The sequence below is a fragment of the Schistocerca piceifrons genome, chromosome 1, assembly GCF_021461385.2.
Source record: "Schistocerca piceifrons isolate TAMUIC-IGC-003096 chromosome 1, iqSchPice1.1, whole genome shotgun sequence".
In the NCBI taxonomy this organism is placed as follows: domain Eukaryota; kingdom Metazoa; phylum Arthropoda; class Insecta; order Orthoptera; family Acrididae; genus Schistocerca; species Schistocerca piceifrons.
Genome location: NC_060138.1, coordinates 236,352,662 through 236,379,957, shown reverse-complemented (window position 1 = coordinate 236,379,957; position 27,296 = coordinate 236,352,662). Strand labels below are relative to the sequence as shown.

At 41.0% G+C, this 27,296-nt stretch overlaps 1 protein-coding gene across 2 annotated transcripts in view; it reads left to right on the top strand.

The window, feature by feature from the left end:
- LOC124794634 (fatty-acid amide hydrolase 2-A-like) overlaps positions 1-27,296 on the top strand; it is a 163,494-nt gene that overhangs the window by 115,846 nt on the left and 20,352 nt on the right. For both annotated transcript variants that reach the window (XM_047258153.1, XM_047258145.1), the window contains exons 7-10: positions 11,025-11,165; positions 12,101-12,190; positions 18,169-18,336; positions 24,949-25,131. In XM_047258153.1, coding sequence (XP_047114109.1) covers positions 11,025-11,165; positions 12,101-12,190; positions 18,169-18,336; positions 24,949-25,131 — 582 coding nt within the window. The remainder of the gene's footprint in view (positions 1-11,024; positions 11,166-12,100; positions 12,191-18,168; positions 18,337-24,948; positions 25,132-27,296) is intronic.

Sequence of the window (27,296 nt, the reverse complement as noted above, 5' to 3'; positions counted from 1 at the left end):
TTTCTCCCTGAATCGTAACTGCACCCTGAACTGTTGCTTCTGAAGTTATTCTGTCTCCCATGATAATAATTATTTTGGTTCCCAAATTGCCTGTTTCTCTGATTGTCTCTGTGATAGTCACTACCGCGGAGAGGTGATCTTTCCCTGTAATTATTACTACTCTGCCAACAGTTGTCATACGGGTGGTGTCTGTTTTGGTCACGATATGTGTTGTGAGAATAGCCTTGTCGTGTCCAGTTATTATTTATTTCATCGCGGAATTGTGACAGATGTGACCTGTAATTGTTGTGCTCCTGTTTTCGCGTTCCGCGAATGTCAGTGTCAATTTCCAGTTCTTGTAAGAGCCCCTGAAAAGCTTCAATGTCGTCTTTGCAACGTCCTGCCAAAATAATATGCCGTAAATGTTCAGGTAATTTGATTAAGCAAATGCGGATGAGTTCTGAGGGGCTGTATGGGTTTGAAAGATACTGATTCTTATGCAACATGTCTTCAAAATATTTCACAAGACTGGAAAATTCAGATTGTTCGAAATGTTTCATCATTATGATGCCATGTTTTACTCGGTCTTGTGTGGCTTGAGACCAGTATGCTGAGAGGAAGGCATGGTAAAATTCTCCTTCACTGTGGCAATCGTGAATGACCGTTCGCATTCTTACAGCTGGTTCATTCCCTAAGTAGCCACACATAAATTCTAATCTGTGTTCTAATGACCAGTTGGGAGGAAAACAATGAGAGAATTGATGGAGCCACGCTTGTGGATGAATGTCGTTGCCAGAATTCTTAAATGTTTTAAATTTATGCATAGTAATGAACAGCTTATAGTCAAAATCATCATGTCGGCGAGTCGCATATCGGTCATTGTTACGCCGTTTCCATTTCAAAATTCGGTGCACCTTGCCAATTTCTGTCGTAATTTCCGAAATGCGCTGTGTTATTATTTTGTGGCTGTCCCGTATTTCTATGTCCCTCTTCCCGTATTGGGGCGCGAGTGTCCTCTGAAATACGTAATTCTTGTACTACCTGTGTCAGCTGATCTTGTACTTCGCGGATTTCTCTTTGGTGTTGCGTATTAATTTGATTCTGATTTTGTTTGAATTTCCTAATTTGATCGCACTCTTCTGCGTCATTAAAGACTACCGGTTTTGTGTCATTCAGATTATCATCTACCTTCGTAGATAAATTATTTAGCTGATCCGAAAGTTCAGCTACTTTCTCTGATAAAGTACTAATTTCCTCCATGTGTTTTTCTACTGTGTCCTTTAAGTTTTCCTGAGTTTTTGCAAGTTGCGTAACCGAATCGGTAGACGCAACTGAGTCAATTTTAGCTTGCAAGGTCTCATGATTTTCATGAACAATAATTTGCAGTTCTTTTATGGCTGCTTCGTGATTCTGTAATGCATTTTCATGCCGCGAAAAAATAGGTTGAAAATGCTCACAAATTTGAGTTTTTACGTCATTACAGACTTTTTGACATTTCGATTCAATGTTATGTAACTCAGTAGTTAAATCTTCACTCGCTTGTTCAAGAGTTTATTCCAATGAGTCTAACTTTTGAAGCTGTTGCTGTGTTTGTTTCTGATTTTGTTCCAGTGTGTCTAACTTTTGAAGATTTTGTTCCATTGTGTCTAACTTTTGAAGTATTTGTTCCATTGTGTCTAACTTTTGAAACTTTTGTCCCATTTGTTGCATTAATTGTAATAACAATGCACTGGTGTCTGAAACATGTTCCTCAGTGCTTTTCGGCAGTGAATTTGCACCGGCAACATTCACATTTTGACAAGCGGAAAACGGTGAGAACCCAAAACCTGAGTCTGCAGTATTTGCAATATTGTGTTCTGTCATTCCCGATTCCTGTGACGAGCTGTTGCCGACCGATCGATCGATAACGCTTCCCTGTTCACTACCTGTTTCACTGTCTACACCATTATTTGACGCCCGCTCCATTTCCCTATGCACAATTACCAAATTACTGCTTTGAACATTAGTTAATTCATTACTCGGTGACGCTAACACACTGCTTTCGTCTTCACTGTCATTTCTCAGTTTACTTTGGAGACTAGTATTACGTTTTTCACACGCCATTATTGTCACAATATTTCACATGATAACACAGAAAAACACAATTTGAAGAGCAATAATAAGAGAACACATTAACATAGCACTGAAAATAATATCTCGTTAATTGCAGCTGCGAAATACTTGGTGCAAATCTACATGCATGCCACAACTGTTTTACTGTACAACAATGAAAGACTGCAACTACAAAGGAGATTTTCTCTACAATTACGCGCTAGCAATAAACAAAATCTACGCTAATTACACAAACTACAAGGAAAAAATCAGAAGATTCCAGTGAGGTATCCTGGCAGGGTCGACATATGAAACGTCCCCTTAGAGAAATTATACAAGACTGTGCTTAAAGTGACACACAATATTTTTTAGCGCAACGCAATGTGACTTTCAAAAAATCTCTACGAAAGAATGGCCCTGACTAACATTAACCTATACCTTTCACAAAGCACTACCTCACAAAAATCTTCGTTACAGGAACTACTGCAATACAGCGAGCGCCACTACTGCCAGCTAAATAAAAGATTCAAACTACGGAAGGCACTAACTACTGATAGGGATAGTTAGCAAATGAAAGATATTAATAGAGAACAAACAATGTATTTACCTTGATAGTCATAATATATATAGCGGTTCATGACAAATTACAAAACTCCGCCATCTCTTTCCCCACATCCACCACTGCTGGCGGCTCACCTCCAACTGCGCAACGCTACGCGCTGTTCACTTCCAGCTGCCGCTGCCCAACACTACAATGGCAGACAACAATGCAAACTAGCCACAGACTGCACACAGCACAGCCAGTGATTTTCATACAGAGGTGGCGTTACTATAAAAAAACCTAAAAAGCCTACTTACACGTATTTTAGGACCGCACCAGGAGAGGGACACATCCATTGTTCAGTCGTTAGAGGGACAACTCCCAAGAAAAAAAGACGCTAAGTAAGTCACTGCTAAACTGAACATACGTACAATATAAAACGAAAGAAAAAAATACATTATAAAGAGGCCCAAGATACAGAATCCGCAATACGTGTTCTCTGCACAGATATATTAATACCGTGCAAAAAGCGTAAAATTCATGAAACCATGGCTGTCAACATACGTTTGTCGCAAATATATATCGTGTCTAAATACTGTAAGGTTGTTGTTGTGGTCTTCAGTCCTGAGACTGGTTTGATGCAGCTCTCCAAAAAAATATGTTCAAATGTGTGTGAAATCTTATGGGACTTAACTGCTAAGGTCATCAGTCCCTAAGCTTACACACTACTTAAACTAAATTATCCTAAGGACAAACACACACACACCCCTGCCCGAGGGAGGACTCGAACCTCCGCCTGTACCAGCCGCACCGTCCAAGACTGCAGCGCCTTAGACCGCTCGGCTATCCCACGCGGCTGCAGCTCCCCATGCTACTCTATCCTGCGCAAGCTTCTTCATCTCCCAGTACCTACTGCAACCTACATCCTTCTGAATCTGCTTGGTGTATTCATCTCTTGGTCTCCCTCTACGATTTTTACCCTCCACGCTGCCCTCCAATACTAAATTTGGTGATCCCTGGTATCGTACCAAATATTTATAGCTAAGGCAAAAGTATATTTTATAGGGTATATAAACGTGGACTGTTTAGTTTAAATAATAGGTAGGCTTATAGTTTATGTTTCATCGCTAATTATTAATATGAGAACTATAATATAAATGAATACATTATAGGCGCAAAAGGTCAACAAATAAGAAGTATTAATTATTCATAATGATGTAAACAGAGAAATAAACGACTAACTATGGGTTATTACTTCAGTATTATTCATTCACAATTTATCCGCATAGAAACAGCATTAAGTCATGTACAAAATTCTCACGTGAAGTTATCATCGTCCTCATCACATCCAGCGCACGGTTCATCAGCCTAGTTTACAGCTCTGACATCTTATCCATCCTTCATTCTTTTTATATCTAGAAAACGCTTCCTTGCAGTAAAATCAATCTGTGTCACTGTCATTATGAGTGGATTTTTCGTCTTCCATTTCTTCTGGAAAAAGTTTCTTTTTAGCAAAGACTCTCTTAGCGCTTAGTCCCACTTTTGGCCTCTAACCTTTATTTTGTGTTGCCTTGAATTGTAGAATAATGGCTTTACTTGCCTGTTTTTCTTCGAACTTCCTTTTTTCATTAAATTCTCGTTATCTTTCTTAATTTAAACTCAGCCAAAACATTTTTATAAGAGCCTGAAGTGATTATTGCAGTCCTTCCTTTCTTACTCATTTCTTACCAAGTTTGTCTTTGGTTCACACTTCGTTTCTTAGGCAAAAGATTTTACATCGTTTGGGCTTATGTGGAAGCCACCTGTTGGGTACTCAGAGGGACGTTCTTCAGTGCTCGGACGCTGAGGGAAATCTTGTTCTATAGAAGACTTATCATACAATCTGAAGGCAGCCTGCCTTGAAGACAGCTCGTAAACTGGTTCCGAAAATGAACCAATAGGCCTGCTTGAAGGAGTACAGCAGTTTGGCGTCCAGAGTAACCAGCACTCGCAGAAGATTTAGCAGTTTCACAATGAACAAGAACCAATACTTGACCAAGGCATAATAGTAGTGTCCCTGTCCAAAGGAAGTAACCTCAACCGCAGTATAGTCGTCATCGGTAAACACGTTAGGGACTAGAAAAAAAAAATTCCACGCTTTCTAAAGCAATTCATTGCTGTCATTGGAACGGCTGTACGAAGAAGCTCTTCACCCAAGAGTGCTCTTATTTGAAACTGTGTAATAATTCTTTCTGGATTATTGCGAAGAAATTTTCCTCAAGGTTATGTGTAGAAGGTTTTAAAGGGAGACATAAATACCACATGCAAAGGTTGCAGCTTGTGGTTACATTGTGGGGGCAAGTACACAACAATTGTAAGATTTTGTCTGGCCTTATCAATGAAACCTTTGTTCTTAATATGAGTAGAGCCACCATCTAAGATTAGTAGAACTGGATACTAAGTAGTTGGTTCTGCGTATTTTAAAAATGTGCAAACCGATCTAAAAATCTTCCACTCTGCATCCACACGCAAGGGTGGCACGCAAATTCAATTCCTGGCGGAACCCCGTTTTTAAGTTTAACCTTCATTCTTCACCTAGGGAAGATCACAAAAGGGGGAATGAAATTTCCTCCTGCAAGCATGTACACTACAAAAGTCGTCAGAAAACCTCTGTCAGCTGAAATAGGGGGTCCGACTTGTCATTTTCCTTTGTGTGGAAACACAGTGCTGTTCTTGGACTGAACTGTCAGAAGATCGGTTTCATCTGCATTATAAATACGACTAAATACGACGAGCAGGATGCATTCGTTTATCTTGCAGGTTTTAAGCATATAATAAACATGTCTATTTCACCTCGTTAAATGCTTGTGCTCCAGCCACAGAGGTAAATTCTTGCTTCCTAATGGTGTTCTCAAAAGCACGCCTCCCAGACTTTTCCTGCCATTTCAGACTCTTTACTAAAACGATGTGGTATTTTGTTACGCTCTGCCAACAGGAATGGTAATCGCCAAGGTTGTTCACTGTAATTCCATGAAATCACTTTTCCAATTGTAAAATGTAATTAAGTATTTGCCGGCCGCTGGTGGCCGAGCGGTTCTGGCGCTACAGTCTGGAACCGCGCGACCGCTACGGTCGCAGGTTCGAATCCTGCCTCGGGCATGGATGTGTGTGTTGTCCTTAGGTTAGTTAGGTTTAAGTAGTTCTAAGTTCTAGGGGAATTATGACCTCAGCAGTTGAGCCCCATAGTGCTCAGAGCCAATTAAGTGTTTCTTTCTCTTGTTCTCCACTGAACACTGCCCTTAAGTTGCCCATAGCCTTTTTACTGCCAGCTGGGTCTCTATCTTTCTTAAAACTCTTCGTTTTAGCTTGTTATGTGGAATACTGATTTGTTTTGCTGCTACTGAAAAAGGCAGGTTATCATTGTTTACTGATTCAATTCCCTTTTGCATCGCAACAAGGTTTCATGTTTGTTACTCTGCTTTCCAGATGTATTTTCTTGCCATCTTGAAGCTCTTTTCAAACCCTTGAAGAAGAGCAGAAAAACGGTTATTAATTTTGTGTATAAAACCGTTTGTAATGCATTATCGTCAGTTTTTATACAATGCATAAAATGTGAAATTAGCTAAATCTCTTTGGGATAAACAAACTGAAAATGAACTATTGGTAATAATGGCCATCTGTCACGAAAAGTGGTCACCTTGGCCACCATAGCCTCTTTTCCCGACGTGTAGAGTGGACAATATTCCCGATCGGACGCCATGTCTATATCAATGGTTCACACGTGGTACAATACAACTGAACGAAACGAAAGTGACTTATATTTGTAAGTCAAAAGACGTTGCGTGAATCATGATATCACAAAAATCTATTGCTCTACTTAAAAGTGGAAGCAACTAAAGTAATATAAATCGATCGCGAAACCTAAACACTTTCACAGAAAGATTCGTGCCCTCGGTGGCTCAGATAGATAGAGCGTCTGCCATGTGAGCAGGAGATCCCGGGTTCGGGTCCCGGTCGGGCCACACGTTTTCACCTGTCCCCGTTGATATATATCAAAGCCCGTTAGCAGCTGAAGGTATTAATATAATTCTAATTTCGTTCTAGACGGCTGCAGGTCATCGATGGTGTCTGTTCTTTCGGACATATCCATATCCATATAAGTATATAGCAGTCCTACAAGTTGAGCAGCGATTACACTCTTCAACTGTACTGTTATTCAGTTCCTATTACTGACAAGCGGCTCGTAGTGAAATTGCGCGCTTATGGAATATCGTCTCAGTTATGTGACTGGATTTGTGATTTCCTGTCAGAGAGGTCACAGTTCGTAATAACTGACGGAAAGTCATCGAGAAAAACAGAAGTGATTTATAGCGTTCCCCAAAGTAGTGTTATAGGCCCTTTGCTGTTCCTTATCTACATTAACGATTTTGCAGACAAACTGAGCAGCCGTCTTCGGTTGTTTGCAGATGACGCTGTCGTTTATCGACTAATAAAGTCATCAGAAGATAAAAAAAACCTGCAAAACGATTTAGAAAAAATATCTGAATGGTGCGAAAAGTGGCAGTTGACTGTAAATAATGAAAGTGTGAGGTCATCCACATTAGTGCTAAAAGGAACTCGTTAAATTTCGGTTACACGATAAATCAGTCTAATCTAAAAGCCGTAAATGCAACTAAATACCTAGGTATTACAACTACGAACAACTTAAATTGGAAGGAACACATAGAAAATGTTGTGGGGAAGGCTAACCAAAGACTGCGTTTTATTGGCAGGAGACTTATAAAATGTAACAGATCTACTAAGGTGGCTGCTTACACTAGGCTTGTCCGTCCTCTTTTAGAATACTGCTGCGCGGTGTGGGATCCGTACCAGATAGGACTGACGGAGCACATCGACAAAGTTCAAAGAAGGGCAGCACGTTTTGTATTATCGCGAAATGTGGGAGAGAGTGTCATAGAAATGATACAGGATTTGGGCTGGATATCATTAAAAGAAAGGCGTTTTTCGTTGCGACGGAATCTTCTCACGAAATTCCAATCACCAACTTTCTCCTCCGAATGCGAAAATATTTTGTTGACACTGACCTACATAGGGAGGAACGATCACCACGATAAAATAAGGGAAATCAAAGCTCGTAGGGAAAGTTATAGGTGTTCATTCTTTCCGCGCGCTATACAAGATTGGAATAATAGAGAATTGTGAAGTTGGTTCGATGAACCCTCTTCCAGGCACTTAAATGTGATTTGCAGAGTATCCATGTAGATGTAGATGAAACATAGCAAGCTTCCATTGTCAAAGTCACTGACAACACTAAAAGTCTCGATTACACTTAGTCTGGCCACTCCTAGGTAGGAAGCAGCATTGCTGAAGGCATCGAATAAGCAGTGGCCACAATTCCCAGCCTGGCCACTTTGCCCTTCTTTCCCCTGTCAGTCACGAATTGCAGAGAGGGGAAATAATAGAAATACCGTAAAAATCCTCCGTCATACACCTTCAAGAGGTTTGGGGAAAACGTATGTAGATGCAGAGTTAGCTGATCTTGCTGGTTCCATATACCTCTTCTGTGTCAACTGATGTGATCTTCAGTCTAGGGACTGGTTTGATACAGCTCTCCAAGCTTCTCTATCCTGTGCAAGCTTCTTCATCTCACAGTACCTACTGCAACCTACATCCTTCTGAATCTGCTTAGTGTATTCACCTCTTGGTCTCCCTCTACGATTTTTACCCTCCACGCTGTCCTCCAATACTAAATTGATGAACCCTTGATACCTCAGAACATCTCCTACCAACCGATCCCTTCTTCTAGTCAAGTTGTGCCCCAAATTTCTCTTCTCCCCAATTCTCTTCAATACCTCCTCATTAGCTATGTTACCTACCCATCTAATCTTCAGCATTCTTCTGTAACACCACTTTCCAAAAGCTTCTATTCTCTTCTTGTCTAAACTATTTATCGTCCACGTTTTACTTACATACGTGACTAAACTCCATACAAATACTTTCAGAAACGACTTCCTGTCAATTGATAACACAAATAAAATTTTGGTCTATTCCGATTTTCTTGTGTCACCTGATAACACAGTAAACTCGGAATAGGTCCAAATTTTATGGCCAACTTATTTATACGAGGGCTGTTCATTTATTAAGGTCCCATCTGTCGCGAAACGGAAACCACAGCGAAAATCAAAAATGTTCTATTTGCAATAGTTAATTACGCCTTCCAGCTGCTTCTCTATGCAGCCGCCATTCAGATTTAGACATTAATCATAACGTTGTATCAAGTTTCCAATACATTCGTTATAGATGGCTGCCGCCTGTGCTTGGTCTGCAGCTCGTTGTCTGTGCCAAAATGCTGTCTTCATAGCTAGCGGTTCATGTGAGCAGAAATGAAAATCAGAGGGGACCAAGTCCGAGCTGTATGGTGGGTGATCAAACACTTCCCGTCGAAAAAGCTGCAGGAGCGTCTTTATTGCTCTTGCAATGGACGGCCGAGAATTGTCATGAAGAAGGAAGTGCATGACAGTTACGTTACGTGGCCTACATGAAATTTGGCGAAATCTCTCAGCAGCCGCTCATGCTTGGCGGACACTATTATTCTAAGCATCTTCGTTGTTCACTGTGCGTTCAGAACTGAAACGAGCGGGGTGACGCGATCGTAGGACATACTAAAGAGACCTCCAAGACATCTGTGCAAAGCTTCATCGGGTTTTCGCTGCTGTTTCCATTTCGTGACCAATCGGACCTTAATAAACAAACAGCCGTCGTAGCGTACCAAGGAAAAAGTTCCCTTAGGCAAAGAGCTTTGAGGTAACAGCAAAGAATGGAACACTGAAAGTCTGTATCTGTGTGCAGGGCGGGAGCAAGACGTAGGAAGCTTCCGTTGGAACAGCTGTCTGACATCTTTGTGAAATTAGGATCTCATACTTCAGAAACGATATTGCGAAAAAAAATACGTGGCGTTTCGCCACGACGTAAGGAATAACATGCTATATCTTTGGCTCTCTATTGACACGAAAATACACTAAATTCCCTATTACTATCTAATTTTATAGACAACATTACAAATTTCCTTAATTACAATTAATTTGGATATGAGAACTATGTACGTAATTAGCTGGCGAATATTTGGTGGAGAAAGCCAACTACATGATCTAGAAACTAGAAATTTCATTGATAAATCAGTATTAATACACTCTGCAAATCGTTGTAAGCTATGTGCAACTAGGCTTTTTTATTAAGCAAAACTTAAAGAAGCTCTCCTCTTCCTGCTTACAGATCGGTCATAGGAAAGTTATATATCTGCGTGCAAGCAGAAACTATCCTAAACTTATGTAGGGATCTTAAGGAAATGCAGCTTAAAGACCATTCTCTCAACTGAGTCAAACAAAACATAAAATAATACGCAGTGCTCAGTGTTGATACTCCATATACATATCATTAACAGTGGCGCTGAAGTCTCCAGTAATACCGTCATTGTGAGGAGCTCACCTGTTGCGACTATCACAAAAAAGGAAAAAACTTTGAGTAGATGGTCTGAAATGATGCTTGTAATTACGCCCAGGCTTTGTATCACAGGAGGGCAAGGAGGGCAATTATTAGGTAGCCAAAGACAGCAAATTCAGTCGGAAAGCGGAAGAAATGTCACATAACTTTAACTTAAAATTGCATTGAAAAGAATAAAAAGAATGTAGCCAAACTTGTTCCGTTACAATTATTTTTATACACGAACATGTAAATCAACTAGCAAGAGAGAGTAGCACGTGGCGCTGCTCTTGTTCCTGAAGGACGCCTGAAAAATTCTTGTCCAGACGACCTTGTTGCTGAAAGTCTCCAAGGTTTTGCACAAGTAACGGACTGCGAATCGAAACCAACTCATTCAATTTGTCATGTTGGACTTACTGCACTCCTTAAAACCAAATTATGTTTGATAGTGGTACCATCATAACTATGCATTAGATATGTTGTAACGACACAGCACTCGCATATAATCCTGGCTAAGAAATCAGAAGCCTGCAAAGCTTCTGGCGTTGCTTGTGTGAGGTAGACCTCAGTGCATGTGTCTCAACAAAAGACAGCACTAGAATAAAGGAAACGTCGTTTCTGGTGATCGGCACTCACACGTCGTTGACGCAACCTCAAAGTCCAATTTCCTCAAATCGTTTCTGCCCCTTATGTGCATGTTGTGGTAAAACGATTCACGGAAGTCATGTAGCGAAATTTGAACTCAGAACCTTGCACAGAATCCAGAATGCAAGAACAAAAAACAATATATCATAAAATACGTAACGTCTTGTTGGCGACGAGCAAAACTTCCTCGAACGAAAGTGTGAACTGTTTTTTTTTTTTTTTTTTTTTTTTTTGTGGCTGCTTGCGTAAATATTATGTGTTGCATAAATCTTATGTGTCTCTTTGCATAATCTGATTAACTATTCTCTAGGTGGACGTTAAAACACTGCGCGTGCTCTACATGGAAGAAAATGGTAGCATGACAAGCTCGAGGGTCCAACCTGAACTGAAGGAGGCTATGCATAAGGTTATCCAGACCCTGAATGAGAGGCAGAATATCCGAGCCGAGAAGGTAATTGTTGCTTACTCTTTACGGAAAGCCCTTAAAATTCAGCAGTATTATAGTTCCATCTACATTTTATAATGTAATGTAATGTATTAGGTGTAGCAAGATGAGAGTGTATGGTATTGCATTAAACTTCAGAACATTAAACGAACTGGTTATCCGTTTTGGATTACTTGTATTTAAATATTTTAATTCCTTTATCCACAGCAAAAGATAGTTTACAGTACTGCAGTTTCCAAACTTTCTTTACCAGTATTGATATGTTACCGTGACAACAATATATTGGATCTTTGTCTCGAGTAATTATACTTAAAGAGTGAAGCGCTAAAAATTTGTTTTCTGTAGATGTTGCCATCAGATTTTCTTCCAGGCTTATTAGCAACGTACGTGATACTTATTTGCCCGGTATCATTTTATATTGCCCTCCCGCCGGAGGTTCGAGTCCTCCCTCGGGCATGTGTGTGTGTGTGTGTGTGTGTGTGTGTGTGTGTGTTTTGATCTTAGCAAAAGTTAGTTTAACTAATATTAAGTCTAGGAACCGATGACCTAAGCAGTTTGGTCCCTTAGAAATTCACACACATTTGAACATTTTTTATTTTATATTGCCTGTACCGTGAATTTCGTAGGTTTGAACGGGTCTGACATTGATTTCACCTCATTATACTTCAAGACTCTGTTTTCATTAATAGAGCGACTGAGTAGAGATCCAAAGGAGAAATTTACTTTAATATCCCTCTTGAGTACGGCAAAGTGTACAAGAATTACCTGCTGACATTACATTTTTATTTCTGACGTTCTATCTCACTAGAGCGTATTGTGTTGCACTATTTGTAGAATACATCGGTAGGGATCTGAAAAATCGATGACTTTAATTCACCAAAGTCAGTTCTAAAATAATTCAATTTTATTAGAATTTAGCTGTAACATTCTGTCTTTTTTAGGTGCAAATCAAGGCCTTCGCACATTCCCTTGAGCTTACAGGACCGACGATTGTGAGTGTTAAGGGTCTTCAGGATCCAATGGCGCCAAAGGTAAGATTTTCTTTTTCAGAAAATGGTGCATTTAGGCGTCACCCTTGAAAAAAAGTATGGAGAAGTGGAAAGACGAGTGGCATGTTGTACTTGCCTAACCGACAATTAGAACATAAGAAGTGTGTGTGTCTCGAAGAGCTCTGAAAAGGGCTGCAGCCTGTTATGCCTGCTTAAGATGGGTGTCCACTCGTCGTAATTCTGCAAACATTTTTCGTATTTATGTACCTTGACACACAATCATTACTAGCAGAGTGGATAATACGTGTCAGTCGACTTAAAAACGTAACGAACATTCATCATCTCAATGTAACCTCTTCATGTATTCAGATAATGAACGCGCTGTCTTTTCTATTATGAGCCTACCTTCATCAGAACAACTTGACCATATCCAGCTGTTATTATTTTTGCTCTTTCGTCAACACCGTGACTTTTCTAATTACCGAGTGTCTCTTTAGAACGGGTTTAAACACATTTGAACCAAATGGAAGACTGTAATATAGAGTGATAACACTTTTCTGATCAAAGATTTCGGGGAAAAATGAAATCAATGTATTTCGACAAACTCCAGCTTCATCTGTTGCACCATGTAAATATCACATTATTGGACAGACCCGGTGTTATGTAACAATTTTGCCTCCACAGCTGGCGTTTACCCACATCTTTTATGATAAATTTCACTATAAATTATAAACAAGCATCGTAAGCGTAGGATATTTTCAAGGGCTCTCGAAGATTATTAAGAAAGACTAGACTATCACGTTAAATATTCATAATTTCTTTTGTTTCCAGGGGTATAAAAAGGTTACGAGGAATGGTCGCACAGAAGAATAAGTACGATTTTCGTAGTAAAATCGTGTAACAGTACACTGAATATTTTATAAAATACGCAATGCATAAGGAGGATTAGTAAATATAGACTAATTCGAAATTCGGACTAATTCGAGTAAAACATTTCATATATATATATATACAATTTTTTTTGTTCACAGAGATATAAAAGTTAGAGTGCAACCCAAACAAATAGAAGGTTTTGAGTGGAGGCAAATTATTGAGTTGAAAGTTCATTTTTAAAAGTTCCACTTCCGACTTCAAGGCGCTTTCGATTTGTGCAGTCGTTATAATAAACACAAGAGATGATCCGTCACAGTATGAATTATCTGCCCCCATAAAAGACTGTTGATATGACAGTATTTTATGGGGGCAGGTTATTCATACTGTGACGGATCATCTCTTGTGTTCATTTTTTCTTTGAAGACTTTGCATTTCAACCATTGCCACAAGCAAAAATCTTGTTGGCCAAGAAAAGTGACCGTTTGCTGCCAATCCATCTTCCAGTGAATGTTGGCATTAGACGACCAGTCAAATAACGACTAGAGCGTGCAAGAGCCCCGCGATACTGCAAGAAAATACCCATCCTTGTAGCCAAAGGAGCCATTTCAGGTAATTTTGGAAGCTCGTTTTCAAGAATTCGCTACACCAAGAACATCTACGTCTAAGTTGCTCATTCCGGCAGTTGTTCTTGATTTGAATTCTGGAATATTAACTTCGTCTTCTTTCGTGACCGAATTTCGGAAAACTGTTCTTAGCAACTCTACTTTTGTGGCACTCTCATCAGTAACATTACCACTGCTATCGCACAGTGGAGGTAAGAAAGGAAAGGAAGATTTGGTTTAACGGTGAAGGTATTGATTGCATCTGGCCACTAGTGTACTTTATGTACGACCAGAATCTCTTTGCATTTTGTGTCAGATTTCAAGACAGAATTTCGTTCTGGAAACTATTAAAACATGTCACATTGAAAATCACGCTAATAGTGGAGCTTCTGTGAAACTTTGCCAGTCAGTGATTTTGTATTCTTTTAAACTTGGCACGCTTTTTTCGTTGCTTCTGCATCAGTGTTCTGACCTATTTTGTGTACCATAGGGGATCAGTACCATCTCGTATTAATTTATTTGATGTATATCTCCCAGTTGCCGTCGATGCTTTTTCTTAGTATTTAAACCACATCTGATCTACGCTTATGAAGTCAGATTGGAAGGAGTGGAGACTGTCTCTTAGGGATGCGTCAAGCGAAATTTTACCTGCTTTTTTTAATAAATTTATTTTGTGTTTATGTTTGGTAGATTTGGACATTCCAGTATTCAGTCTTGCTACAACGATCTTGTGGTCACTAATCCACGAATCTGTGATGATGCTCCCTATCTGCCAAGGATTATTTGAACCTGCTGTAAATGATTAGGGGTGATGCCTATGTAACGCACGCCACATTCTTGTATGTGGAACTCCTACTGTGTACCTGTTGAATGACCACGTTCTAACAAGCGAGTGATGTCTTCTATTTCATTCGGACTCTGTTCATTCGCATGTTCAGATGGCCGCTGGGTACTGCATGATACTCACACAGTTTGCTTTAAACATGAGTAAACATTCTTGAATATGGTACTCCGCGGTTAGGAAATTATCTGTCGTCTTTCCTACAGGCACACAGCAGCAGCAACAGCAGGGTTTCCATTACAAAATCCGTACATAAACACAAATAGACATTTGTAAATACGTGCGACATGCTCAAACGACACAATGCAGTTGGTCAATAAATCATGATCACAATAATGTTGAAAAGTTCAGTTATGTAAACTCAAGGAGAACCCCACAGCTTTAACTTCAAAATTAAAATTACAATCGAGAAATAAATCTACAGGAACTGGAATACCAACATACGAAGTGGAAGCCTGTCTCTGTAAACACCTTTACCTTTGTAACCAGTCAAACGTGTACGCATGTTGTAGGTATGTGTTACTGAAATTACTCTATAATATCACCTCCTAAAGTATTTACTATTCCTCCTGAAACACTCTGTTTTAATGGTGTACACATAACATGAGACACTCTCTAATCAGCATGATCGTCACCATGGTGACGATGATCTGATGATAATGATGATCATGATCACCACTATCATAACTACCGTGATGATGATGATGATGATGGTCTCCACCACCACCATAATCATGATTACCACCACCAACACCACCAACATCATCATCACCATCATGACCGTCACCATCATCATCATCATCATCATCGCCACCATCATCATCATCAAAACAACAACAACAACATTACTACTGTCGTCAATCAGTTCACTTCAACTTTTTGATAAAGGCCTCCTCGAGAGATCTCCATGCACAACGGTCCTGAGTTATACGCATACATCTTTCTCCTACATATTTTACATCCAACATCAACCTTCTGTCAGGTCTGTTCCTGTATTTTGGAAGTACCTAGTACAATGACCAACTTTTCGTACTTGTATGCTCATATGTGTCGCCCATCGTCATTTCATTTTCATTACTGTCGCAATTACTGCCTCCTTGTTCCATTTATTTGACTTCCTGTCTCTCGTAGTACCCTCCAAGATGTATGCGTTCATTGCTTGCTGAGGAACCCTCAGTTTTTGGAATGGAAACTCCAGGTCCCATGTCCAAAAGTCGAAACTGGCGATGTACGCTGATTATAGACTTTCCTTTTCAAGCAGACTAATCGGATGCTTAGTTTTAAAAACCATGATCAAATGCTCTACTGTATGTCTGTTTCCGAATTTTTTTCAGAAATTACCTTAAGTAAAAAAATATCCTCAACTGGTTTAATGGTTTTTTTGTTTATTTCTACAGTGGAACCCCGTTTGTCGGAATTTTTGGACGGACGGAATATAAAACTTACTGTGTTTTTTTTTCTCCAGTCATAATATGTGAAAAAATTGTACAATTTGAGTCTTTTTGTGGACATGGGTATAGCGTGTGTAGATAAGGCATTTAAGTAATCATTTTTCAGAATTTTCGCAGTAGCTAGGTTTTCGCTAATCCGGATGATTTACGCTTCCACAGTCCGGATAAACGGGATTCCACTGTTCTATTTTATTTTCGAATATAACGGATGATATAATCTTCATAGTGATAGAGTCTGCAGCTGCGATGAATTTTTTGATTGATTTCGTGATACCTTCAGCTGCCATTCTCTTTATTTTATGTGCTTCTAAAATAGTGAAAACTATTTCTAAACTATTTTGCAACAACTACATGCAGTCATAGGAGCGAGACGTACATTGCATAATATGCCATACCGCTCACAGAATACTTGAAAACGACCTAAGGCTGAAATTCTACAATAGTATTTTAAATAAAGAGAATGGCTGCTGAAGGTATCACGAAACCATTAAAAGTAACTCATAATATTTAAATAAGTCATTTATTATTATGACATTCAAGTAGTACCACTGTTTTGTTTAATTAGACATTCTGAGAAGATTGCACTGTGTGACAACAAAGTGGGTGACGTGGATTATACAAAACGGCTTGTTGCTTTACTGTTTTTGTATTTCACTAGCTGTGACGCCAACGTTTAGTGAACCAGGTATATGAAATTCATCAGCTGTCGGATTAATTTTAATCTGTAACGAAAAATATGGAATTAGAATAATAGTTTTTATGTGGAGCAACATTTTAATTTAAACAGGATATTTGTTGATGTGAACTTCACATCAAGCATCTGGTTCATTTAGACTGTGGTGTGACGGGTCGTTTAGCTTAAAACACTGAGCGTCTGGCTTAAGTCGTGGTGGCCATTTTGGGCTTGCCGAGCTGAAACGGCCATGTTTATATGGTTTTCTTTCAGGCAGTTTTCAGCAGTCGATGTGTGTTTCAAAAAATACAGAAATGCATTAAGTGGATTTTGTTAGTACTAGCTGTTTCAGCCGTAAGCCATCATCTGGCAGCTAACAACACAACATTCCAAATTTATAGAACAACAGTAAGACAACACAAATTGGCGCCTAGCAATCACATAATAATATACTTACGAAAATCACTTAAATTTCAGAGTATGAATAAAACCGGTTTGACGTATGGTAAGTTACGCTTTTTACGTGAAAGTATCTGTTGTCAGTTTTTAATATAGGTAGAGTTTTACTCTTGGAATTTCTGTATTTGAGTGCAGATTGTTTGATGAATAACCTATTGATGTGAGTCAAATGCACAGTCATCAAGACAGGTTTTTACTATTTCAACTTGCTTTGAAGATAGGTATGGTTTGTTGAGCTAATTAGCATGCGTTCAGCAATTCCAGTACCCTACTTCTTCACTCTCTGTACTTTTACTCTACGTTACCAGAATAATGAATATTGTATATATCTTCTGCATCATCAGCAAATTATATAGAGCTGGAAAGGCCTATGGACAGGGATACGTAAGTACTCGGATGAGTCACACAATTACAAGATCTCACCTTATCCTGTCACTAACTTTTAGTACGTGATAGTTATTGGATCATTTTTGTATTAGGTCTCGTTTTTGTTTATAGCCTACTCTATAATTTGTACAATACTGCAACACTGCAATTTACATAGTGACCACATCAACTCAGACATTGTATCTTTTTCTGTGTATTAGGATGGCATGACTGTACAAAAAAAAAAAAATACTGTGCTACGTAACGATAGTGGAGATAAGATTTAGCTTTCTGTACGTTATTTGTGACAGTTTGTAACTGAATAGTGAACGCATTGATATATCTTCGTTGATGTATAACAAGATCTTTGGGTGCGATACCAAGTCACTTTGTATTTGTTGTTGTCATCTGACATGAACAGGAGGATTGCTGCAATTGTAAATGCTATGAATGAGTTTTTTTATTGCGTGTTTCATGTGGATTAAAATATTCAGTGCTTTCTGTTTAAATATTCATGACATATGAAATGTGTTTCAAGTGATTTTAGTAAGTGAATTATGTGATTACTAGGCGCCTATTTGCATTGTCTTAATGTTGTTCTACAAATTTGGAATGTTGTGTTGTTAGGTACCAGATGATGGCTTACGGCCGAAACAAATAGTACTAATAAAATCCAGTTAACGCAGTTCATTGTCATGAGGTTTTTAAAAGATGCTTATATGGCTGGAGTCAGACTTTTCTACGTTTGTTGACAGTATAGGGACAGTCTCGGAACGACGCTACTTCATTTCATGACGGGGCAGTTGCCACACAACGCCTACGTGTTGGCATATGAGCTGGGCTACGGGCTGCAGAAGCTGACTCCAGACGACGTGAAGGCGACGCTGAACAAGGCCACCGCAAGTTTCAAACTCTACATGCGTGTATGTACAGATTGCTTTCAGCTGTTGGTGGCTGCTAAAAGTCTCCGTAAAATTACACATGCTCTAAAGTTAGTAACTAACTATTCCTGCTAGTGCCTGCTTGTTACTTTTCTTACTATTTCTCTTGAACGTAGAGTAACATGAACATTCATTGTGTTAGATTTAAGCATGAAACAGTTTTACTTAACACCTGCTTTGTTTAACCTTTATATCTAAAGGGAGTGGAAGGGCTGACCCAGTAAAGTGAACATTTCAATTCCAACGTGTTTATTAGCTACCAAAAACAATCTCACATAAAAATTGACAGACGCCACTCAGGAAAGATTATTTACGATACACTCATTACATAAAATCATAAGCAAGTTAATAAATCATTAGGGAACGATCTCCCATAATCGCTGAGGAACGCCACTAAGGCTGAATTTGACCATAACTTTAGCAAAACAACTCTAGTTAAGACATGTTATTTAAGACCCTCTTAATTCCAATACTTTAACATTACATGTAAAATAACAGTGGACACACAGCCTCAATTTTAACACGAATACATAGAACATATTTATTAAAACGTAACTTGGGCAATCTTGCAAATTACTAGACTAGAGAACCTTGCAGAGCGAACCACGAAATTATTCAAATGCCTATTGGCTTGTAAGATGGGCTTTTAGGGCATAGAAAGTTACAGCTTTGTACAATCATAAATGTGTAACAGAAGTAAGGGCAAAGCTTGTAAGGCCGAAGTTTAACCACGAACAGTGGTGCCGACTGAGGGAAGTAATACTTAACTTCGAACCAAGACGTGGCTCCGTTTGCAGCCCCACGTGGAGTAGGCCACCGAAATGTGAACCCAGCAAACGCTACCGGAGAGGAACACACAAGCTCAGGGGAAGTCCATCTCCCGTAAGCCAAACTTGTTATCTAAAGGGAAGCTCTGCGCTTCGGTTGCCCGCTGCCTCAGCTCACTGAAACACAGACCACACCCGACAACAGAAGGTAAAAAAAAACTTTTCTTAACATTAACATTCAAGACTGACCAGTAAATTAACACTATAAAATCAAGGCTAAACAACAACTAATTTCACTCGCAAATCCTTTCTTTAAGTGAAACAGTACCTGATAAACAAACGCTAAGATTGGGAAATGAACTGGCTCACGAGAACCGACACTCACTAGAACTTAATGACACACATATTGGCCACCTTAAGTGGTCCTGCAAAGCTCAACACGGTAACCTGTAGAAATAAAAACTCAGATTGCCCGCAGAGGACATATTGACAAGGATTAACCGATATCGTAAGCAAATTAAACACTTGCTAAAAATAGCTAATGAACTAACATTCTGCAAATACATCAATATTATGCGGAAGCAGAGCAAACGCTTAGTAAGAGGCATCAAATGCAATCGAACACACGTAACATCACGCGTCCAGCAATGCCTTACTACACCAAGAGCGACCACAATCACAGTTAACTAAGCGCTCTTAGTAATTAGTCTACTTAGCTGGGTGTCTCGATGCTGGGGCGATTTTGCGAAGATGTCAGACCATCACTTCGCAAGACCTTTCAGCCTGTCCCTCCAAGGAAGAGGGCACCTGGGCACCTTCACAGCTCACGAGGTTGCCGGAGAATGCACAGCGTCGGCCAACTCCAGCCGCCTCCAGTGTAACCACGTGATAACCGCCGCCCGGCCTCAGGCACGCCGTCTTCACTTCTGCCCGCCAGCCAATAGCCGGCTCGAGCACCGCCGCCTTCCGTTCTCAAAGCGTTGTTCTCCTTACTCGCGGTCGGCACTCGCTTATATCCCGAGCCGGCCGAAGCCCCAAGACAAACCTTCGTACTAGGAAATCGATCGAACTCATGTCAGAGATACTAATGACGCCGGTCCCGCCACGGCTCAAAGCAGACCTGTCAATAATTTATTTTTGATTTATGCATTACACTGTCCGACAAAAAAAATGGAGCATCCAGAAGACACGGTCGGAAGTCAGATTAACTTCGAGCACGCGCATACCATTGGCGAGCCTGTGGTTGATTATACTGCAATTATTTGTGACGGGTAGAATGGCCATTAGACTGTAATAGTATTATTCTTGTTTACTGTTGTTACCAGTTCGGGTGGGGTATATAAGAGGTGTGCACAGTGTCAGGTGTTGAGTGATCACTGTGAAGGACAAAGAAATGCCGCTTACTCGTGTGACACAGCGTTACCAGTACCTAACAGAGTTTGAATGCCGCGTCGGTGTAGATCTCCATTTGGCCGGCTGATCGAATCGTGCAGTATCCAGATGTTTGGGGTATTAGGATGTGACAATGGCCCAAAATTGGACTACATGGGGACTGGTGGTCAGGCACACTCGTCGTCAAGGATCCGATCGACCACGTCTGATCACCACAACGGAGGCACAACGGAGAGTGTAGTATTGTGCACTAATCACATTATAACCTATGCACATCAGTCCCTGCCATCCGAGAATGAGTAAGGGACTCGCTGCAAAATTCCGTGTAATCCTCCATCATTGGTCGGTGATCAGAAGCAATTACCGTTCCACGGGCTGGCTGCCGTTTCCACTACAAGAGACACCGAATCGTTGGGAGTGGTGCCATGTCTGGAAAGCATGGGCGGCTGATGATGGCGGAAAAAGGAAGATTGGGTTTGGTGTCGCACCGACATCGAGGTCATTAGAGAGCTCAAGCTCAAGCTCGGATTGTGTCAAGGAGAGGAACGAAATCGGCTGCGCCCTTTCAAACGAACCATACCGGCATTTGCCTGGACCGATTTAGCGAAATCACTGGAAACCTAAACCTGGATGGCCATACGCGAGTTTGAACCGTCGTCCTCACGAGAGCAAGTCCGGTGTGCCAACCACTGCGCCACCTCCCTCGGTCTGATGGTAGCGTCGTGTTGTTTTCAGCGATGAATTGTGGTTCTGCGCTATCCCGGATGACAATCGTCGGCCGATATTATGGCTACCTGGGAAAAGGTCCCGTTCTTCCAATGTTCTGGAGAGGCACAACGGTGTTATTCCTGGTGTCTTGGTGTGGAGACCCGTCGGGTACGACTTCGGGTCACGGCTGATAGTGATTGAGGGAACTTTGTCGCCATAGCGAACACGAACATTCCACGTCCTCGTGTGTCACCTCAGGTGAAACTGTATCGTGGTTCTATTTTTGAACAATGCTCGTCGACTTATGGCACGCGTCTCTATGAAGTGTCTGCGTGATGTTTGGGTAGTATCGTAGCCAACAAGACTACAGATCTGTCCACGACAGAACATACCTGGGATAAGCTCAGGCGTCAACTCCGTCCGAGTTTCAGTTTCAGCATAACAGGAACGAGTTACAACAGCTGTGGGACGGCTTGCCTCAGGAGAGATTATATATGACACCATTCCCAACCGAATCAATGCATACACGCAGGCCAGAGAGAGTGCAACTTCACACTGATAATTGGGCTCGTACTTCCAGGTTCTTCATAATTTTGACTCGGCATTGTAATCACTGAAATAACATTACACACCCTCTCAACCCGCGAAGTTCCATTTCGTTCCTCCTACTTTTCGGAATGCTTCACTTCCTTTTTTGTCAGGCAGTACGCTTTACATTTTAAGATACGTTCAGCAGGTCGTGTTATACGATTAACAAGACATCCACAAAGTGTCTATTTTCAGTTAACATTGCAATGTCCATAGTACAAGAGCTGTACACAGTAATAATGATAATAGTAATTCATCTGGTGTAGGGTCAGCAGTTTCAGGTAGTGAAAGACTCTCATCCGTACTACCAATACAATATTAGAAATGGCAACATTTCCGCATTGAATGTAGTTTAATGTAGACATTGTTGTGTTCTCATTGCAGCCCTCCACGTTAGTCTGTCCTATGCTTCTTCATTTCAGTATAACTAACACAACCTCTATCTATCTGAACCTGTTTGCTGTGCTCAGTGCTCGGTGTCTCATTACTCAGTTTACTTCCCATATTTCCTTCCATTACAAATGGACGATCCCTTGATGACTCGGGAAGTGTCTTAAAAATCCAATTTTTTTGTCAAGAAGTGCCATAAATTTCTTTTTCTGCCAATTCGATTCACTACCTGGTCAATAGTTATGCGATCTACCCATTTAATCTTCAGCATTCTTCTGCAGCATCAAATTTTAAGAGAATCTATTCTCTTCCTGTCTGAACTGCTTATCGTTCACTTTCCTCTCAGAAAAATACCTTATAACACTTAAATTTATACTGTATTTATTAACAAATTTCTCTTTTTCAGAAACGCTTTTCTGGGCTTGCCAGTCCACATTATATATCCTCTCTACTTTAGGCGTTTCAGCGACCAGCACGGTCGACAACTGCTGGATGGTGGTTGGTGCATGCGGATGTGCTGCAATACGTCTGCCTAACGCACCCCACACGTGTTCGATGGGATTTAAGTCGGTGGAACCTTTATTGCTCATTACTAAAGCTTTCAGTGGTTCAGAAACGCGTTAAATATGCAGAAACAAAGAGTTTTGATTATTTCTCCAACAATACAAAATGTCTGACAGATAGCAAAGCAAGTTTTAAATCTAACTTAATATCGTTTCTCCTGGACTGTTCCTTCCATTCCATTGTTAAAAACCTAGCCAGAGGGAAAAAATCTTGTCTTTATCTATAGTTGTATGAGTAGGATTAAAGCAATAACGTGTTCATTAATGTTAACAGTAGTCATTTATTCACATTCTGTAAACTGACTCGTTCCACATCACTTTGATAAAAGAATCGTTCAAATCATCCGTGGAACACGTAACTAACAAGGAAGCGAACACTACACTAGTGACATTGCTCCTGGCGTCTGGCATGTCTTTCATACGTTCAAATTACACTACTGGCCATTAAAATTGCTACACCACAATGATGACGTACTATAGACGCGAAATTTAACCGACAGGAAGAAGATGATGTGATATGGAAATGATTAGCTTTTCAGAGCATTCACACAAGGTTGGCGCCGGTGGCGACACCTACAACGTGCTGACACGAGGAAAATTTCCAATCGATTTCTCATACACAAACAGCAGTTCACCTGCATTTACTGGTGAAACGTTGTTGTGATGCCTCGTGTAAGGAAGAGAAATGCGTACCATCACTTTGATGAAGGTACGATTGTAGCCTATCGCGATTGCGGTTTATCGCATCGTGACATTGCTACTCGCGTTGGTCGAGATCGAACGACTGTTAGCAGAATATGGAATCGGTGGGGTCAGGAGGGTAATACGGAACGCCATGCTGGATCCCAACGGCCTCGTATCACTAGCAGTCGAGATGACAGTCATCTTATCCGCATGGCTGTAACGGATCGTGCAGCCACGTCTCGATCCCTGAGTCAACAGATGGGGACGTTTGCAACACAACCATATGCACGAACAGTTCGACGAAGTTTACAGCGGCATGGAGTATCAGCTCCGAGACCATGGCTGCGGTTACCCTTGACGCTGCATCACAGGCAGGAGCGCCTGCGATGGTGTTCTCAACGACGAACCTGGATGCACGAATGGCAAAACGTCATTTTTTCGGATGAATCCAGGTTCTGTTTACAGCATCATGATGGTCGCATCCATGTTTGGCAACATCACGGTGAACGCACATTGGAAGCGTGTATTCGTCATCGCCATACTGGTGTATCACCCGGCGTGATGGTATGGGGTGCCATTGGTTACACGTCTCGGTCACCGCTTGTTCGCATTGACGGCGCTTCGAACAGTGGACGTTATATTTCAGATGTATTACGACTCGTGGCTCTACTCCTCATTCGAACCCTGCGGAACACTACATTTCAGCAGGATAATGCACGACCGCACGTTGCAGGTTCTGTACGGGCCTTTCTGGATACATAAAACGTTCGACTGCTGCCCTGGCCAGCACATTCTCCAGATCTCTCACCAACTGAAAACGTCTGGTCAATGGTGGCCGAGCAACTGGCTCGTCACAGTACGCCAGTCACTACTCTTGATGAACTGTGGTATCGTGTTGAAGCTGCATGGGCAGCTGTACCTGCACACGCCATCCAAGCTCTGTTTGACTCAATCCCAGGCGTATCAAGGTCGTTATTACGGCCAGGGGTGGTTGTTCTCGGCACTGATTTCTCAGGATCTATGCACCCAAACTGCGCGAAAATGTAATCACATGTCAGTTCTAGTATAATATATTTGTCCAATGAATACCCGTTTATCATCTGCATTTCGTCTTGGTGAAGTAATTTTAATGGACAGTAGTGTATATGGAGTTCTCCTGCGTATGCGCCGGTCGGAGTGGCCGTGCGGTTCTAGGCGCTCCAGTCGGGAAACGGGTGACCGTTACGTCGCAGGTTCGAATCCTGCCTCAGGCATTGATGTGTGTGATGTCCTTAGGTTAGTTAGGTTTAATTAGTTCTAAGTTTTAGGCGACTGATGACCTCAGAAGTTAAGTCGCATAATACTCAGAGCCATTTGAACCATTTTCTGCGTATGCATGTGTGTGTGTGTGTGTGTGTGTGTGTGTGTGTTTGTGTCTGTGCGTGTAGTTAATTTCGTTCTTTACTTTTTGGTCGTTACTGCGTATACAATCATTCAGTAAATATTTTATATTGACGGTACAGGAGCTGCTGCGCGATGACGGTGTTCTGCTGTACCCCACATACGTGGCGCCGGCCGGCTACCTGTACAACATGTACGGCAACCTCGTAAACGCCGTCTACACGGCCATCTTCAACCTGCTGGGGCTGCCGGCCACGCACTGTCCCACAGGCCTCAGCCGAGAGGGGCTGCCTCTAGGAATACAGGTTTGTTTTCCACGTGGGTTCTAAAAGAAATCTGATAAATTTTTGGTATACGCTAAACCGCACAAATCTAAGGGCTGTCAGTTCGACTATATACCTAGGAATTACAATTACGAGCAACTTAAACTGGAAAGACCACATAGATAATATTGTGGGGAAGGCGAAACAAAGATTGCGCTTTGTTGGCAGGACACTTAGAAGATGTGACAAACCCACTAAAGAGACAGCCTACAATACACTTGTCCGTCCTCTGCTGGAATATTGCTGCGCGGTGTGGGATCCTTACTAGGTAGGATTGACGGAGGATATCGAAAAAGTGCAAAGAAGGACAGCTCGTTTCGTGTTATCGCGCAATATGTGTGAGAGTGTCGCTGATATGATACGCTAGTGCGAGTGGTAGTCACTGGAACAAAGGCGGTTTTCTTTGCGGCGAGATCTATTTATGGAATTTTCAATCACCAACTTTCTCTTCCGAATGCGAAAATATTTTGTTGACACCCATCTACGTAGGGAGAAATGATCATCATAACAAAATAAGAGAAATCATAGTTCGAATGGAAAGATTTAGGTGTTCCTTTTTCCCACGCGCCATTCGAGAGTGGAATGTTAGAGAAGTATGAAAATGGTTCGATGAACCCTCTGCCAGGTACTTAAGTGTGAATTGCACATTAATCATGTAGATGTAGATGCAGATGTAAGGAAGCAAAATACAGGGTGATTATAATTAAACTTTCCTTACTTGATCCAGTGTAGACGGTAGACTATTTGGCGTATCGGTGCCCAACTTCATAGAGGAATGATGTTCAGACTGTGCGCTGCAAGATTTGCGTTTTTAGCAGTGTTAATGCCATGAGTGACGTTAGGCGCCGGTATTGGTACGCCGACGTACGCGTGAAACACAAACATCATTGTGCATTACAGTTGGAGACAGTGAACGTGGGTCCGGACAAGGTGAACTGGGCTTTACTCGTAAAGCTGTTATATAAAAATAATAGCAGTAGTGCTGAAACTTCCTGGCAGGTTAAAACTGTGTGCCGGACCGAGAGTCGAACTCGGGGCCTTTGCCTTTCGAGGGCAAGTAACCGCGAAAGGCAATGGTCCCGAATTCGAGTATCGGTCCGGCACACAGTTTTAACCTGCCAGGAAGTTTCATATCAGCGCACACTCCGCTGCAGAGTGAAAATTTCATTCTGGGAGCAATAGTGCTGCTGCACTTCGCGTGTATCTATGCTTCAAAGAAATACGGAGAGGATCACTTTCCGCAAACGATTTGAAGAATTTGATTCGGGAGTTCGAATTAACTGGCGATTTAGGAACTGCTCCTAAGAGAGACCGACGGGCAATTGCGCCACAGATTGTTAAAGAAATTACTGTTAGCATGGCTGTGAATGCTGGACGCAATATGCGATATTCAGGCAGTACACAATCTGTGTCTTAAAATACTCCTGTCTCTGTAAATTTATTACTAAGCAGGGAAGATTTTCATAACCTCTTAAACTTAGATGATGTTTTTGGATTCAGTTTGTAACACTACGCTACTGCGCTCGATACTTATTAAAGCCTGTACTATGGTAAGTTGACGGGCTTCACCTTATAAGAAAGGATTTTGGTATATATGTTGACCGCGTGTACCAGAATGGAGTCAAAATCAGACTTTCACCCAGTCAGTAACAACAATGATACGTCAAGCAAGTCTGAAGTGCAACTACACGTTAGGACGGACAAGAAACGACACAGCAGATGCTACCAAATTGTTAATAATACGGTCGCCAGCCTAATTAGCCATTAATTGAGTTTCTTCCCTGTACAAGTTGAAGTATGCAAAACAACACGTAATAACACTGCATAATATGGTAAATTTTAGAACCAGAAAATCTACTGAACTAATAATTTCACTTTCTGTACTAATATGAACAAGCCATAAATACACAACAATATACTATAATTTTAATACAAACTTCGTACAGTCTATTGATCTGATTAAAATCGGGCATAGGTTACCCTAGAAATAGCACTTTCGAAACACACATACAAAGTCAATTTTGAAAAAGGTAAAACACTAATAACTTTTGGTTTTACCTCGACTTTAACTTTGCTGGTCAAATCAGTTCAGTACATTTCAGAATTTACATGAATGGAAAAGAAAAGGGGGGGGGCGGACCCTGAAA